General features: G+C 37.4%; 1 protein-coding gene across 1 annotated transcript in view; it reads right to left on the bottom strand.

Moving 5' to 3' along the window:
* plcd3a (phospholipase C, delta 3a) overlaps positions 1-17129 on the bottom strand; it is a 32925-nt gene extending 15796 nt beyond the window's left edge. The window contains exons 1-5 of the mRNA XM_055191601.2: positions 16821-17129; positions 12232-12399; positions 937-1165; positions 345-474; positions 44-269 (exon numbers count right to left, since the gene is read on the bottom strand). Coding sequence (XP_055047576.2) covers positions 44-269; positions 345-474; positions 937-1165; positions 12232-12399; positions 16821-17004 — 937 coding nt within the window. The 5' untranslated portion in view covers positions 17005-17129. The remainder of the gene's footprint in view (positions 1-43; positions 270-344; positions 475-936; positions 1166-12231; positions 12400-16820) is intronic.

Here is a 17129-nt window from a genome sequence, read left to right as displayed (position 1 = left end):
AGCTTTTGATAATAGCTAACGCTGAATGCTGATGGCTGCATACCCCAGTCATTGAGCTCATAAGTGAGGATAAGTTTCTGAGCATGAGCCAGCGACGCATCCTCCCCCTGATCGCCCAGAAAATCCCGCAGCTCCATGGTGGTGAGCACACATCCGTTACTGGAATAATGCCGCAACACCGCGTCCAGCTCTGGCCTGCGCATCAGCTCCCGGCAGAACTCCTCAATCTCCATGTGATCCAGTCGTCCATCATGGGACCGATCACACTTCTATGGAGAAGAAGAGGGTTAAAGAGATCCAAAAATAAACATGATCTTACCGTACTTTCAGACACACACGCTCACCTTAAAGAGGGTGCGTGCGTATTGTTCATTCAGGTCAATGTTGATCAGCTGGAGCAGGTGTTTCACCTCATTGTAGCTCATTTTTCCATCCTGGTTTTGATCTGCACGTTTCAGATAGCCTCGAATCCAAGTGTGTGTTATTAGGGAAAACTACACAAACTGACATTGGTGTATAAGCTACATGGACCTGAGGTATACATTTAGTATATAGGTTATGTCTGTTTATAATTTAGTGATACAAAGGTGAAATAAATTAAAGTAAAAAATAGAAGGTATTAAAATGTAAATAGAATACAAAAGTAAGAACATTATTAAGGGGATTTTCATATAAAAAGAGATACAGTCTCTCTAGTGAAGTGCAATGGAGAGACTAGTAAATATATGCTGAATATATGGTCTATTATTAGCAACACTTATCTGAGCATAAGCAATATTATACAGCCTGAGAGAATGTGTTTACAAGTGGATTTGTGGCAAATGGCAGCTAAGGAAACCAAACCTGTTTTAAACACTGTAAATGGCATGGGCATGTGTCCACATGCAGCGTGTTCATTATTAGCACTAGTGTAACTGCATTAGGACTTAAGGATATTGGTCCAGCTTTTCTTTCTGGCTCATGTTGCCCACGCGGTCTTTGAGCGTGCGGATGCCTCGGATCCAGTGCTGAGCTTCCTCTTGAGTGGGGCAGCAAATATCCAGACTTTTCCTGCCTCCACGAAACACCACGGTGAAGCAATGGCTCTCCGGAAACAAACCCGCAATCTGCCGCAGACATTCTGACTGACAGCCCTCCCGTACACACTCCACCTCTGTCACAGAGACTGAAAGAGACACACAGGATTACTTAATAATTAAACAAATAATTAGACAAACACTTGTTTCAGCGTCTCGTTCCCTTCTCAGGGAACAACAGTTACATATGTAACCCGAGATGTTTTCATGTGTCAAACACAATTATGCAAAAAATCATTTTGGTATGAATCAACATTCGCATACAGAAGAAATAAGCATTTAAAGCGAACAGTTGAACATGTGTGTTTAAAAAGTCTAGAATTTTTATGATATTATCCTACAATACACAGATAATAATATGGATTTTTTTTCCAGAAAACGTCTTGCATAAAATAGATCCAAGCACCTTCATTGATCTGTATCTATGTATGTATATTTTCTAAAACTTCCCAAAGCCTTGAATTTTTTTTCTCCAGATTCACAAACTTTCAAGGATTTCAAGGACCCGTTGGAACCCTGACATTTACATAAACAATCCCAAACAGTAAATATAAACAAATTAAAAGCAAGATCTAATCTACAGTAAATAACACAAAATAATACATTTATAGACCCCTCCCAAAAAATCACTCAAAATTTATTTAAAAGAAGACCATCTCGCTCTTTTAGCTAACAGGTTACCACAACTTGTCAAACAAATAAGCAGGACCCTGTCATTTTTTTTCATACAAGTACAAGGTCAAACGTCACTGCTTATTTTAATACTTGATGACTCTGTGTGTCTGTGAGGATTAATTTGGCTCTTGTAAAACAAGACCTGTGCAAAAGAGGATCGAAAAATGTGCTCCCAAAAACAAAAATAAACATACAGACACGTCCATAAAACTGAGTTATATGGAGACTTTGGATATGCAATGAGAAACATACATTTGCTACATGATAAATGCGTAATGTGTATGATTTTTGTATTACAATTTTCAAAAACGTGTTATATATTTTGTTGTGTACCTACATTATCCCAGATGTTATCAACAATGTTTGAATTCAGACAATAATATGTCTTAACAACCCCTGTTCATCACTGCTCGGTGGTGTTGTTGGCGCACATTTAAGTTGTTTTTTTTAACATGCAGTTTCCTCTTGGCTTAAAGGTGCAGTGCGTAATTTTTAGAACGATCTCTTGACAGAGATGCAAAATAATATAGAAAACTATATTATCAGTGGTGTATAAAGACCTTTTTATAATGAACCGTTATGTGTTTATTACCTTAGAACGAGACCTTTTTATCTACACACCGAGGGTCCCCTTACATGGAAGTCGCCATTTTGTGCCGCCATTTTTCTACAGAAGCCCTTAATGGACAATTTTTTAACTAAGTTGTCTCTGGTGATGGCATGTTTGTCTGGTGGCAGCTACCGTAGCTTCTGTATGCGTTTCAAAAGCGAGGGGTGAGCAGTGGACTAAGCCGTTGGTTGCAATTCGCAACATCACCACTAGATGCCGCTAAAATGTCCACACTGCACCTTTAAATAATTAAAGCAAGTATAATAAACTTTTAAAAGTCCAAAAATAAAGTTGGATATTCATTTATTAACATAACGAAAAGTAAAAAAATTCTCCATGATTTGCCTATAAGCCGTGTCTCACGGTCAAAAACCATGCACCTCGCTGTGCTCCACACCTGCAATAATTAGCCCCCGTCTTAAAAAGACTTGTGGCAGATCACAGTGCCAACCCATGCCAATACACAGAATAGTTGCAACAGGTGTCATGTCTGGGTTACCCTTGGTTTCCACTTTTGCTGCAATAGAAACCATAGATGTGTTTGACTTTATATGGCACTGCGCAGAATGATTGGCATGTGTGATTAGCAAATGATTAGCAAAGTATTGTGAGAATGATTCAAAAGCAGGTGTTGGTGAATTGGTGAAGTGCAGGTCAGCGGGTGTGGAGTTTGAGTCTGGGCTTCTCAAACCTGCAGTAGAATACATTCAGATCACAGCCAGTTGTTGATTCTCCACAAACTGTAGGGATGGTGACTTTTTCATACAGAAAATACATGGAAAATGCATCTGGGATATGTCCAGGGTTGTTTGATTTTTGGTTCATTCACCAAAAATCGGCCAATAATTTTTTGGAATTAGGGCATGCATTCACACACATGCCGTAAAGATCCTGTAAAGACCGGCCTGTCCAGAATGGAGCCATGTTGTTGGCTGAAAACTATTTTTTTCAGCTTTTCAGCACAGCTTCTTTGAACAACTCTAATCTCCTTTGTTAGTCTGAACTCCTTAGTTAGGGCGCACTCATATCATACCTACCCAAACAAACCGTGCCCGAGCGCAATTATCACACTCACACCGGCTTTGACCAATCCGAACCCGGGCATGCTTTCGTCATTTAAAAACAGTCCAATCTGTGCAATCGCAGCAGGCTTGTAAATCCTGCTCTGCTTTATTATTCCATCTAAACAGAAACTTCTGTTAATGTAGAAACACAATCCACCACCTCTAATTTTCCCCGTAAACTTCACGGTGTGATCCGCTTCGAACAGCTGGAATCCCAGATGTAATGCGATCTCTGGAATGGCTTCACTCAGCCAGGTTTCAGTGCAGAAGAGTTTGCAAAGTCATTGTTAGTGCAGGCGAGAAGAAGCTGATCTTCAGTTTGGATAGGAAGGGATTGGAGATTTGCAAGATGAAAACTTGGGAGCTCAGTGTGAAAGCCATGCGAGCTTAACCAGCGGGCCAGCTCGCTTCCCTTGTCTGCGTCTTGACACCGCCGCCCTCCGACAAGAATATCCAGCAAAACGTCAGAACTAGTGATGCACCGATGTATCGGCCACCGATATTTATCGGCCGATTTTTGATGAATTTGAAACCATCGGCATATCGGCAATAGCACGAGAAAGGCCGATACCGATTGTTTATTAATTAACTGCATAAAGAAATCCGTTATATTTAAAAAAAACGAGTTAATGTTGTTAATAAAATAAATGCTGAATAGCAAAAACCACCTTTGAAGGTTGTCATGCTGTCTTATTATATTTGTTTTAGCTTAATTTGTGCCTCTCTTATTATGTTGGTCAGCTGAATGTTAATTAGATCCAATCCATGTTCAGTAAAAATAATTTGATGCAGAAATAAACTAGCTAATAGACCAACTGTATAGTATTGTATACAAGTGTTTAATATCGGTATCGGCATCGGTATCGGCCAGAAGTTGTCTGTTTAAATCGGAATCGGGCCAAAAAAATCCTATCGGTGCATCCCTAGTCAGAACACTTAAAAATTTGTCAAATGTTGTGTGGTGTGTGTTTCCTACTGTCCAATAGTTTATCTTTGGTGAAGCTGAGAAAGAATGACTGAACACAGAGTAAGTTCAAAAACAGAAATAATTGGAGAGCTCCAAGACGAGTCAGATATCCGCTGTGCCATCTTGAGTTCAAAACTATTATGAAGAATTATTATTAAGAGAGATTTCTAAAACGTCAGCTATATTAAGTGTGGTAAACATTTGGCAACAAAAACTTCTCTGATCTCAAACAAAGGGACAATGCAGAGACAATACAAACACACAGCCTTTTAAACAGAGAAAAGATTACTACCCACTTCCAACGGCTGCCAGGCAAACATGCATTCATTATATGCGTGTATGAAGAAGTGGTTTGTTAATTTTACCAGCGAGTGTGTACTGTGGCATGTGCAAGCTGGCAATGAATAGGCGTTTATGATGCCACTGACATTCCTCACTAATGCCCTCTGCATACAAGGCTTATCTGAGATCCGCAGGAGCCTGAATGCTACAGGGGCTCGGCCATGCATCTGTTGACCATTAAAGAGGCCCTGTCCATCATGACAATGACACTCGGACAGATTTGTCTATCACCCAGATTCATTTGAGAGCGAGCTGTTAAACACGTATTGCCAAATCATGTGTCTTCTATCTTTATCTATCCTAATAAATAGTCCAAATAACCAAAGGGTTAAAGTGTTGCACTGAGGTTATCATATAAAATAACACTGCACGCACAAACTTTACATACACACTGTAAAAATATGGTTACAATGCATACATTTAAAGAATTCTATACAAATTGTATCCATTAAACCTCCCAAAACTATTTTGCAAGTGTCTGCCTAATTGTCATGCAGGATCTAAGCTAAAAATTATGCAATAATCGGACTCGCCTGCTGTGTTGACTGTAACAATATGAGAGTAAAGGCTGAAATATGGTAAAAAAAGGTTACACAAGGATCCGAGTGTACAGTTCGTGTGATGCAATTTTTGTCATCAGAAGAGTGCGAATGTAGTGTACGCGCACAGACAGATTTTTTAAACCTGCGTAGGTTTGCGTATGTGTTAAAAATGTATGGTATGTGGAAAATAACAGTAGCGGCCGGTGACTTCTTTTTTCGAGGAGGCTCGATGCGAAGTTTGTCACAACATGTATGTAGCTTGTCGTGTGTGATTCTTTTATTTCAAAATATGTGTTCTGCGCCTCGAGAGATCGTGTGTGCATCACATGTCTTGTCAAAATAAGTGCCTGCTGCAGATGTGTCTAAAGGGTTTATGATAGGAGAGACGCTCGCGTTTGCCAGATACTCACATAATCTAATGTGTAATCACAGTTTACTGTTAAGGGAGTGTCTTGCGTGTATTTTGTGAACATAAGCGTCTCTTTTATCATAAACGGTTTTGACACGTGTGCAGCAGGCACTTATTTTGACAAAATACGCAATGCACATGGTTCACATGATGCAACAAACACATATTTTGAAAACGCAAGCAACACACATGACACTCCGAACACTTATTTTGAATTTGCGCACCTCGGATGAGCAGTCACGAGCCACCACTGGAAAAGAATGTGTTTTTTAACCATAAACCATGCAAACACATTGTATTATACGAAATACACAAAATAACAATAAGCAATGAAACAGGGGCTTTTTAAGCTTTACTGCGATGCAATAATTGCTCCTGAAAATCTATTCACACAGCACTTTGGTCCCAGAAAAATTCGGTAAAATTGGCAGAAAGACTTTTGTGTGAACACAAACGCATCCAGTAAATGTTCTGTAAACGTTTCGTAAAGAGGACCTAGTAAAATTGCCGTAACATACAGGGAAAGCATTCTGTTTGAACAAGAAGCAGAAACAATGCTGTAAGGGGCGTGCCGTAGTGAGGATGCGCATGTCAGTGCAACCAGAAGTTACGGTTCAGCTCTTTGAGATAGGGATTTAAACATAGATCAACGTTCACGTCAAACTGGACTGAAGCAGAGATCAGAGAGCTCGTCACTATCCACACTGAAGCTGAGATTATTCACGATGACAGATATTTAGATGACAGAACAGCACATCACTCACTCCTTATGATCTTATCATAAACTAAAATGCACAGGCGTGGTTTCTCGAGAGAGAAATCACAGATTATAAGCAAACAACAGACGTATAAAAATACGTCACATGTCTTTACAAGATCTATTTATGGTATGCATGTGAATGCACGCACAGATTCATTGGCACTGTGAATGAACCAAAAAGCAAGCAATCTCACTTTTAGAGTATCTTTGTGTAAAAAGGGCTTGAAAAAACTTTAAAATAGTAAGCAAACAAAAATAATTATTTTGAAACATTATATTTTTGACCAATAATGCTTTGTTACAGTGCATTTCTTTAGTGAACCCTGTTTAGTCCCCCAAGTGTCTTGCCAGTCAGTGAGGTGTGAGGGCATGCTGGGATACAGGAGGGGCTGAGCAGCTGAGCTTGAATTCCAGATCACAGTGTGACACAGCATAGAAACAGAAACTGAGGGTGACTTTCCGATCTCTCAAGTCTGCAGTACAAACAAATCAATGTGGGCTCAATAAATGCAAGTTATCAAAAGCAGATCTCGGTAAAGAAGACATTTTGGCTCCATGCATTTTTAAGGCTCATTAGGTTTTCATTAAGGGGCTGGACACACCAAAACTTTTAAACGCGGCTGAAAACGCCTTGAGGACGCCAAATGCCAGCTGTTTTTCAGCCGAGCGCTTTGGTAGCTCTGATACTTGAGCTGGTTGGTTGTTGTGGTAATGGCCCACCCCTCCTCCATTGTGATTGGATGGCCGTGTGAGAACTGACATTGATGAGCAGAGCTTTTTACTCAAAGTTGAATCTCTTTCAACTCTCGACACTCAAAAACCGCTGAGCGCCGGTTTTCAGCGCGGAAAAAAAATGCTAGCTGCTGGCTTATTTGAAAAACGCATTGGAAACAATTGGAAACATGCGCTGAACACGGGCATAAAAGCTTTGGTGTGCACGCCCCCTAAGAATATTTAGGCGACATTAATGGTCTGTTACTCTGAACACATGCAGTCTTTACTGAGCAGTACTACTGGACTCTACAGACGCATGATAGTGTAGTTACAGATTAACTTTAGACCTCAGGGGTTTATTAGAGGTCCATAAATTAAATGTTCCCATGTGCGAGGGAATTACACATACAGAAAGTACACGTATGTGTGAAGTGATATTTGTGTGAATGAAAATATAAATTGTAATCTTTGAATGACTTTTGTTAACACAAGACACACTTGCACCTTTCCTAAAAGTAAAAATCTCATCTTTGTCAGTATGTAATGTTAAGTCTTTTTTTACTAGGTCTGACCCCTAAAAATAACTAAATTAAAAACATCTTGATATGATCCTATGCGTTCAGGCTGTACCTGACATGTTAATGACATTAAATTTATTACAGTGTACAAATCTTGCCAGGCACCTGCTCAGTTATGTAATGTGGGACATGGGATGTGCCAGACACTGAAGAGGGATGATTGTTTTTTTGGGGAATGTGATTATTAATAAAAAGTTATTTTAGAGATTGGAGTAAGATTTTATATTTAATATTTTATTTAGGTTTAGTGTATTGTAAGTAAGGTGACATCTAAATATTAATATAATGAAATATGAATTTGATAAATTTTATAAAAACAACACATGAAGAACTAGTATAATGAATTTTCAGCATTAGGCGGGTGATTGTCACGAAACCATTGAAACACCACGGCACTAATGATTTTAGCTTTAAAATGTGTATTATAGTAACATTAAAAAGCATCAGAATTAACACAATACTGTGTTCTACCTTGCACAATGTGTGATTTCAACATAAGAATTTATCATTGTAAATTTTATCTCATTTTCTGCTGAAATTCTCGTTACCGCAATGTGTCCGGCTGTGTTTGAACATGCGTTATGTTGTAATTTAATCAAATTAACACAAAAATATTAAGAAAAAAAATAAATGGATGTTTTGCTAGACTACTTTAGATGACAGAAAAAATATTTAATGAATATTCATGTATAATAATAATGAAGAAAAATTAGGAAAATGATGTGTCCATGCCTGATGTTCTCATCCTCCGCAACACACTTTGAGAACAGTTTAAGCACACATACAGAATTTTAATAAAGTTTGATTTTGAGTGACCAAGCACATGGACCAGTTACTTCAAGATGGCTACCAGGTAAGATCTTTTTTTTACAGTTAATTTGAAATATTATCTTGTCAGAATGCTTACACGACATTTTGATTATCATTACCGCAACAGATGCTTATTAAATGTTAATTTAATTAATAAAAGCATAATACTTTGATTTTAAATGCATGTGCAGAATCTCAAAATTATGTTCTTTCAGGTTTGTCATGTCATTTTGAAAATATGTCAGTGTTGATGTTTTCTGACTGTTGCGGTAATGAGATTTTTTTAGGACTAATTTTTTAAATTATGTTACAAAAAGTGTTAAATGATAAGTAAAAGTTTTTAAATTAATGTTCCCATTTACTCCAGACTTTGTTTTTCAATGTCTGGTGGGGAAAAAAAAGTAAAATTAAGCAATTTTTACATTTTCATGCTTGACATTTTTAAAACCAAGTTTTCGTGAGAATCACCCAGGCATGTTTTGCCAGTTCTTTATTGCTGGAGATGTTGAGCATCTGTTTGGTTGCTTAAACAGTAAAGCTCTTTGATAGAGTTTTAGAAAAAAATATATCATTAAAAGTCAAATTAAACTAGTTAGATTTTGCTTATATTCTTGGGATAGCTCAAGTTCATGATTCAAATAATGCTCTTCAAATAATGTTTAAACTACAGTATGTAGACAGACAATAATCGAATAAGAGAAAAATCATTCAGATGCTCCAGTAAAGCGCCATGAATTTAGGGATTAAATAGGATTAAAATAGGAAGTCGGATTTACCACACTCTCAGATCGGTTTATCATTCCATTATGAAGAGCATAAGTGTGATAAAAAATTAGCATTCATCTAAAAGGTCACAGGGGTGGATTAAATATGCTAGAACAGCACAAATCTCATAATGCCTCTGTATCAAAGTGTAATCTGAGGCATGTTTACATTAGGCTGGAAGCAAATAGTGAATCTGTGTGATTACATATACATTAACAATCACTAAAAGAGTGAGGTGAACAGATTTGGACAATGTCCCACTTTAAAACTACAGTGTGAAAAGTATGCAAACAACCCCTGCTTTTAAGAGGTTTGGCTGTTTCACACCTTCCTATAATGTATCCTCTAATGCATAAAGTCAAGTACAAGTCATGCAATCTCCCTAAATAAATATTTACTCTACATTGAAATTCTTTAGTTTTTTATTCCTCCATCACACTGCACCTATGCACAATGCAAAGTCCATAAAGAAATAATCTACCAGGTTTGGTAAGACCACACCTCCTTTAAAAAAGGGTATGTGTCACTTACATACTTTTGGCCATGAAGTGCATGTTCACAAAAGCACTTTTCACCTACAGATTATAGAAAATATAAAAAAAATGTGTATAGGATTTGTCCACGGACAGTTTGATTTTGATTCATTCACACTGCCAATGATTTTTCAAAATCTGTGCATGCATTTGCACACATCCCGTAAAGAAATGTGATGTAACGTGGCATGTATTGCATTTGTAATCATGCACTTGGTGGATTTTGCCTGCAGGGTCTTCAGTTAGCTTATTATTTACATTTCTATCGTGTAAAATCAAGGGCATGCATTTCTTTTTTGATTTGATCATAAACTGGCTCATGACATGCTGCTCTATTAGGCTGGTGAACAATCTCAGTTTCTTCCAGTTTGCAGACATGCATGTCCTTACTATGACACACCCCTTACGGCATTGTTTCTGCCTTTTGTTCAAACAATAAAGCAGAAAAACAAACACACATCTTTTTAAGGTGCAAGGTTAAAGGAACTGGCTACATCAGGATAAAGTCTGCGCACTCACTGAAGCACCATTTTTTCATTTTGGTGAAACAAATCGCCTTTGTCAAACTCAAGGTATAATTTTTACCAAGTGGAGAACAATTTAAATAAGAGTAATAATCATAGAAAGGTGAAGGTAATGACATCCAAGACACCAATCATTTATTGGTAAACAAAATATAAACTCCTCCAAAAATCTCAGAAAATCAAATAAGTTAATTTGAACAAATAAAGGCAAAAAATACAAACGTACATAAATAGAACCAGATATCCAATAATGGACTTTTCACACAGAAGGCATGCAGACAATTTGTGGAACTTTTTGTATTAGATTTCAACATACAAGCTGCTCAATCTAACATGGGCTCAGTAAACCAATATCTAATAGAAATGTAAACATTTCCAGGTAAATGACCTGCTTTTGTTGCACAAAACCAAACCAACAGCTCTATACATAGAAACACACTGTGTCACGCATCAATAACTTCATATGTCCACAAAACCTCATGGGTTTGTGTTTACTGTGACATGGGTTGGAAATTCCTGCCCCTGACCCAGAAAAAAGCAATACACCACAAGTAGGTATGTTCACAGCCAAGCCAAAATGATTTAATGTGTAAAAAAAGTCTGACCCTAAATCCCCCATCACCCAGATCCACCACTGCTTATATGAGACAATGTTTATTAGTGTGGTGAAAATAATTTATATATCAACCTAACGCTACAGCTTTTAATAACAACTGGAAATGACTGGTCTTTTAAAATTACACTATTTTATCTGATATGCCTTTTTTAGTTTTAGGAGCTGTATGCTAAATCAGACAAACACACTAAATATATGCAGTGCTTTAGGACCACAAAAACACACTGGGGTCTGTTAAAACAACAAAAGTCAGCAGAACACAGCTCGTATATCAGAAAAATACAAAAGAGTACAGATATGATGACTTCTTCGAGTTTAGATTACACTGATTTGACACTGATATCACAATGCGTACCCGACTACTTGGAATCAGAACAAGTAGTCCAAGATGCATTTTGATGACAGACACGTTTACACTGGGGATTTCAGTGTTCCAGCGGCATTTAGGTAGACCAAACCCAAAAAAGATAACATGTTGACTCGCTTTGCCAGATAGTTTTACAGGAAAATGTTGACAGAAATTCCTAGAATTCTGTTCCTAGAATTATTATTGTTCCTGTAAGGCGTGTCTCTGACTCCTTAATCTGAATGTTTATGTTTAAATGTATAGAAACGTATCGTATATCTGTGCTGTAACTAGGGATTATTTACAAATGCTCAAGCACCATTATAGACTCATTCACAAGACCCTTTAATCGCCAGGAGATCACACTGGGCTTAATTGTTATGCAAGTTTAAGCCTGGGGGGATTTGTTGTTCATGTTATTCACGAGTTTGCTTCCTGCAGGTCATTTCCAGTAACAATTGAATGTCGAAACCCTTACAAAGTACGCATGACGACAAGTAATCAAACAAGTTTACATTTTTGGCAAGTACTATATATGAAACTAGGATCTGCATATATGATATGAGGAGCTCAGATGCAAAAGCCGCCAAACGCCACCTCTTTTATTATAGGTTCATCAAATACTATCATTTCAAATCCGCCTAATCCGGCCTCAGGTCATTCAGAAACACCTGGTTGTTAGTTGGCAAAAGATCATGGATATGTTGGCTAATAATCACAGCCAGACTATATCAGGTCTGTGGTGTTAACCTAGAAGGGGGAAATGATGGCTTTTGCTTGCTAGGAATGCTCACACTTGCTCTGCTTTCAGAGTAACTACAGTACTACTGCGATATAAACTGATTTCGGATATTTGATATGGGTTACAGCAGTGTGAGTTTCAGCAGATGATTTACTCACAGGTCTGTTCCGTCTCGCTCTTGCGGGAAGATTTGCTGGACTCACACCACACAGTCACGCAGTCCTCCAAAAGCTTAAGGCTCCTGTCCTTCCGCCAACGCGGAGATCGAACCTTCACCACCTTTGATCCCCGAAGCATCGCACGCACATCTTCATCGTCCAACACACCTAAGAGAAGCACACACACATACAACATTAAATACAAGGAATTCCACCTCCAATATGTTTTCCAGGCTTACAACGTGGCCCCTCTGTCCATGACACCTGTTACATGCTGTAAAAAATAAGTGTCACGACCGTAAGAGTTATCCACATCGTAATCATTTATGTATAATGTGTCTGCAAAAGGTTGATATCATATTCACAAGGCTATGTGTGTCAGCAACTAACACTTCCCAGCATGGATCTGTTATGAAATTGTATCCAAAAAAATTTGATATTTTCCTAATTAAATAGACATGAAGTCTTTCACACAGCTGTGAGATAATTCGAAGGTCAGTACTGTATGTCTAGAGTCACAAACATGGTGAGAAATTGTCATTCAAGTGATTCAAGATGTCAATCTTTCTGTCAACATCAGCAACAAGCATTGTCAGAAAAATTTCACTTGGGCAGTACGCTTTTAAAAAGGTCCTAATTTGTAACATTTAGGCACACATTTGGTACCAATATGTACTTTTGAGGTATTATTATAAACTCTTTAGTATCAATATGTAGAACTGTCACAATGATTAAATTATCGTCTCATCGTGATTGTTTGACCTCATCGCGATGATTTCAGATCACCGCAATGATTGCATATCTCTCTAAAAAACACAAGGGGGAGCTGACCTTAGTATGAATGGCTACTATTTAAGGCCTGTTCTGGTATAGTCGGTTTATTTTGAATGCATTTTTATTTTCGTTTTTTTCAGACACTTTATTGTGTTTTTTTCTTATGAAGAATTTTCAGTTTTTGAAAAATATATTCATTAAATTATGACTTTTAAATATGTGTTATGTGTATTAATATTTACTGCCAGGTTAACCTTGCAAAATATTTAATTTAAAGGTGCAGTGTGTAAATTTTAGCGCCATCTAGTGCTGAGGTTGTGAATTGCAACCAACGGCTTATTCCACTGCTCACCCCTCGCTTTTGAAACACATAGAGAAGCTACGGTAGCCGCCAACAGACAAACATGTCATCGTCGGAGACAACTTCGTAAAAAAAATTGTCTATTAAGGGCTTCTGTAGAAAAATGGCAGCACAAAATGGCGACTGCCATGTAAGGGACCCTCGGTGTATGTAGATAAAAAGGTCTCGTTCTAAGTTAATAAGCACATAACGGTTCATTATGAAAGGTCTTTATACACCACTGATAATATAGTTTTGGATATTATTTTGCATTTCTGTCAAGAGATCCTTCTAAAAATTACACACTGCACCTTTAAATAAGTACAACATGTGTGAAAAAAATGTATGAGAACTAAATGTCAAAGCAATAAAAAATTAATCGTCATAATCGTCAAAGCCCTTAAACAGACAATTAATTGTCACAATTTATTAGGCAATTAACCGTCAGCCAAATTTCCTAATTGTGACAGCCTTACCAATATGTACCTCCGAGGTACTTTATTACGGAACAAAAAATGAAAATTCCCTCATTATTTATTTCAATCATGTGTCCTGTTATTTTTATGTGTAACACAAATGGGAAATGAAGAATCTTTACACACCTATTTCTCACACAATGACCATTTATATATTCCACATCTGTCAGGCCTACACCCCTTTTTCATTTTCCCTTGAGTATCGCTTTAAGCCTTGCTATTATGTGCTGAAAAAGACACAGAATATCTGCCAAAGATTCAATGGGGCGCAAAAGACTTAAACATAAAGCCACAGTGAAATGGATGCTTTCTTAACATGGACATCTGCTCTGGTCACTCACTGCTCTACACCATCTCGAACGCAAATAAATCACTGATTTCCTTCCATTTTTAATACATTTTTATTTTAGTGTAGAATTAAAACTCGGTTTAAAAGGAAGCAGTAGACCGAAAAAGATAGAAAAGAAGATGATAAGTCAAAGCATGGCGAATGCTCTAAAATGCATTTGAAGCAAAGATACTCTCACCATGGTGACCAGAAAGTAAAGGCCGAGTTTGGCATTAAAATGCTGCCAAACAAGAAATTAGAGCATTGCATTAGAAGTGCAAAAAGTCATGGGTTCCTTCCACACATACTGATAAAACGACTTAAATAAACTTAAATGCACTGGAAGTCGCTTGGGATAAAAGTGTCTGCCAAATTTCTTAATGTAATTTGTAAATGTAATTGAAACCGATCTGTGTTTATCACATAATGACCCCATGCCATCTGCCTAGCACAGTGTTTTCCAACCACTGTGCCGCGGCACAATAGTGTGTGTGAACGCCTGTTTGGTGTGCTGTGGAAAAAATAACACGGCACAGTGTTTGAAAAAGCGCTCAAAGTTAACTACCAGATTGCTGAGTTGGTCACAGCTGCATGTGTCACTCTCATCAATTCCAGCCAGGATATCATCTTTGTGTTCATCAAACAAGATTAAGTTTTCACGTATTACTTATCAAAACTGTGCCGTGGAAGAATAAAGGTTGGGAAAACTGGCCTAGTATATCACCCATCGGACAGGCCAGAGCTGACAGCTTGCCAAATGTGACTTCTGTCCATAGTGAGCATGTAAATATGGACGCAATGAACATTACATACATGTGTTATTCCCCTTCGCAGGCACCTAATCTTAAAAGCAGCTGAATAAACATTTTCACTTTGATTTTCATCTCTCCCATTCGCTTAAAACAGAAGAGGACCACTTGATTATTTTGGAGTGAAGTGCACTGGAAAAGCAACATGAAGTCATTCTCACTGCCTCTTCAAAAAAATCCATCAACACCATTAAACAAGTACAATATAAAAACAGTTCATTTATTTTTGGCACATCTATCAAAAAGGTAGAGATGGATGAGGTCCATTGTGGCTATGGAACTAGTAATATTCAATAAAACTTGCAATGAAAATCCATTCCTTATACTGTATTATGGAAAATAAGACTGATGAGCACAAAGTTTACTATAATAAAGCAGGATTTATCGATACACGTAATGACACATAGCCCATTCCTAATAGTTAAGGCTTAGCTCTCGAGTTACGCAGTCATAGTAGTAATGGGAAGAAGCCAGTGAATGCGGACAGTTTCCCAGCAGATCTTGGAAACCTCGAAGCTAAAACAGGCGGAGGTGTGATACAACAGATCTGATCAAAAACCATGAGGTGTCAATAAAACAATCAAACTCAAGTTGTAATCAAAGTCCAGTATTACTAAACAATTATGAAAAGACGCCATAGTACAACCATAGGTTGTACAACCAATCATTGTCTTTTTGCCAAATACGTTTTAATGCAATCACTAATGTGGTAATGCTGATCGTTTGTTTATTTGAAAGTGGTATTTAAAATTATAATCCTGAACAACTTTTAAAAGTGTATAACAACTTTACCATAAAACTAACATTTAATAACTGTAACTTAAGAACAACAAAAAATATAAAAACAATTACAGACAACCATAACTTGAATTAATTTAAACTAAAATTATTAGCTTATTAAAATTATTACGCTTAATGCTTTTTATATCTTAAGGGCATTCATAGCAGTTGCACCATTTGACGTCCTGGTTGCACCACCTGACCCCTGCAATAAATGTACATTTAAGACTTGTATGCTGGATTGCCTTTGATATTAAATTAATTAATAACTATACTTTTAAAATACAATAAAATGTGTTTGATTAAATAGCATTATTTTTTTTGGGTTGTACTACCTGACAAAGAAAGTGTACCAGCATACCCATTATATTTTTCTCAGTATTGGAGAGAAATTTGCACTTTTCATTTAGCCATAAAAACCACATAGTGTTCACTGGATGATGTGGCATCATGTTTACTGTTTATACTTGTTAACTACTTCATAAAAGGCACATGATCGCGATTGTACTACCATAAGTCATAATGACATGCATATTGTAAGAACAAAAACGTTTCATCAGTCAGGAATGTTTGGGAACTACCTGTTTTATAGCCTCTATCTTTTAGCTTTAAAAGAAAAGTCAACACGCAAATTTCAGTATTTTGATAGTCCACATTTAATTTAAAAAGAAGGCTGATAATCTGTGATCACGTCAAAAATGATTTAGATATTAGCTTGCCACATCAACTTCTACATTTAATAATTTGGCAAAGGCTTTTTAACCAAAGCGACTTACAAAATGGAAAAAAAAATTTCAATAGAGATAACTTAAATGTTTAACCGAATACATGTACTGTTTACATATAAGCATGTGTACATGCTGGATATTTTAATATGCTACACGTACGTCACGTAAAATCACCTTTAAAGACAGCTTTAAAGACTTGTTGTGAAAAAAAAGTGTACAACATGACTTTTTGAAATTGCTGAGGTAAAGTTCTGTCCTAAACCAAAAGAAGGCATATTTAGAGGAGACAAATATTTCAGCTACATGTCTTTCTCCTCATTTGAGACCATATAAATAATGTTAAAATGAGCTTACCGAGTTTCCGCAGCGGATCGTGCACTTTCAGGTCTTGCGCTTTGTGTTTAGTTTCGGCCGCCGGTTTCTTCTTGTTCCCCAACATTTTAAGATCCCTCGGACACAGGCAGAAGTCCTTACAACTGTCCTGAACCGAGCTGTGAATGTGACTAATCGACAGACAGATCGGAGAAGAAACGCGCATGAATCTTCCAGTCAGTGCGTGTGAATCAGTGCGCGCGGCTGTGACGCCTGTTGAAACACTTGACGCTTGTGAAACGGTGCAGCACGTAACTCGACTCTGCGAGGAGCGCTAAACACAGATCTAAA

Source organism: Misgurnus anguillicaudatus, chromosome 19 (assembly GCF_027580225.2).
Source record: "Misgurnus anguillicaudatus chromosome 19, ASM2758022v2, whole genome shotgun sequence".
In the NCBI taxonomy this organism is placed as follows: Eukaryota; Metazoa; Chordata; class Actinopteri; order Cypriniformes; family Cobitidae; genus Misgurnus; species Misgurnus anguillicaudatus.
This window is presented reverse-complemented; position numbering and strand designations above follow the sequence as displayed.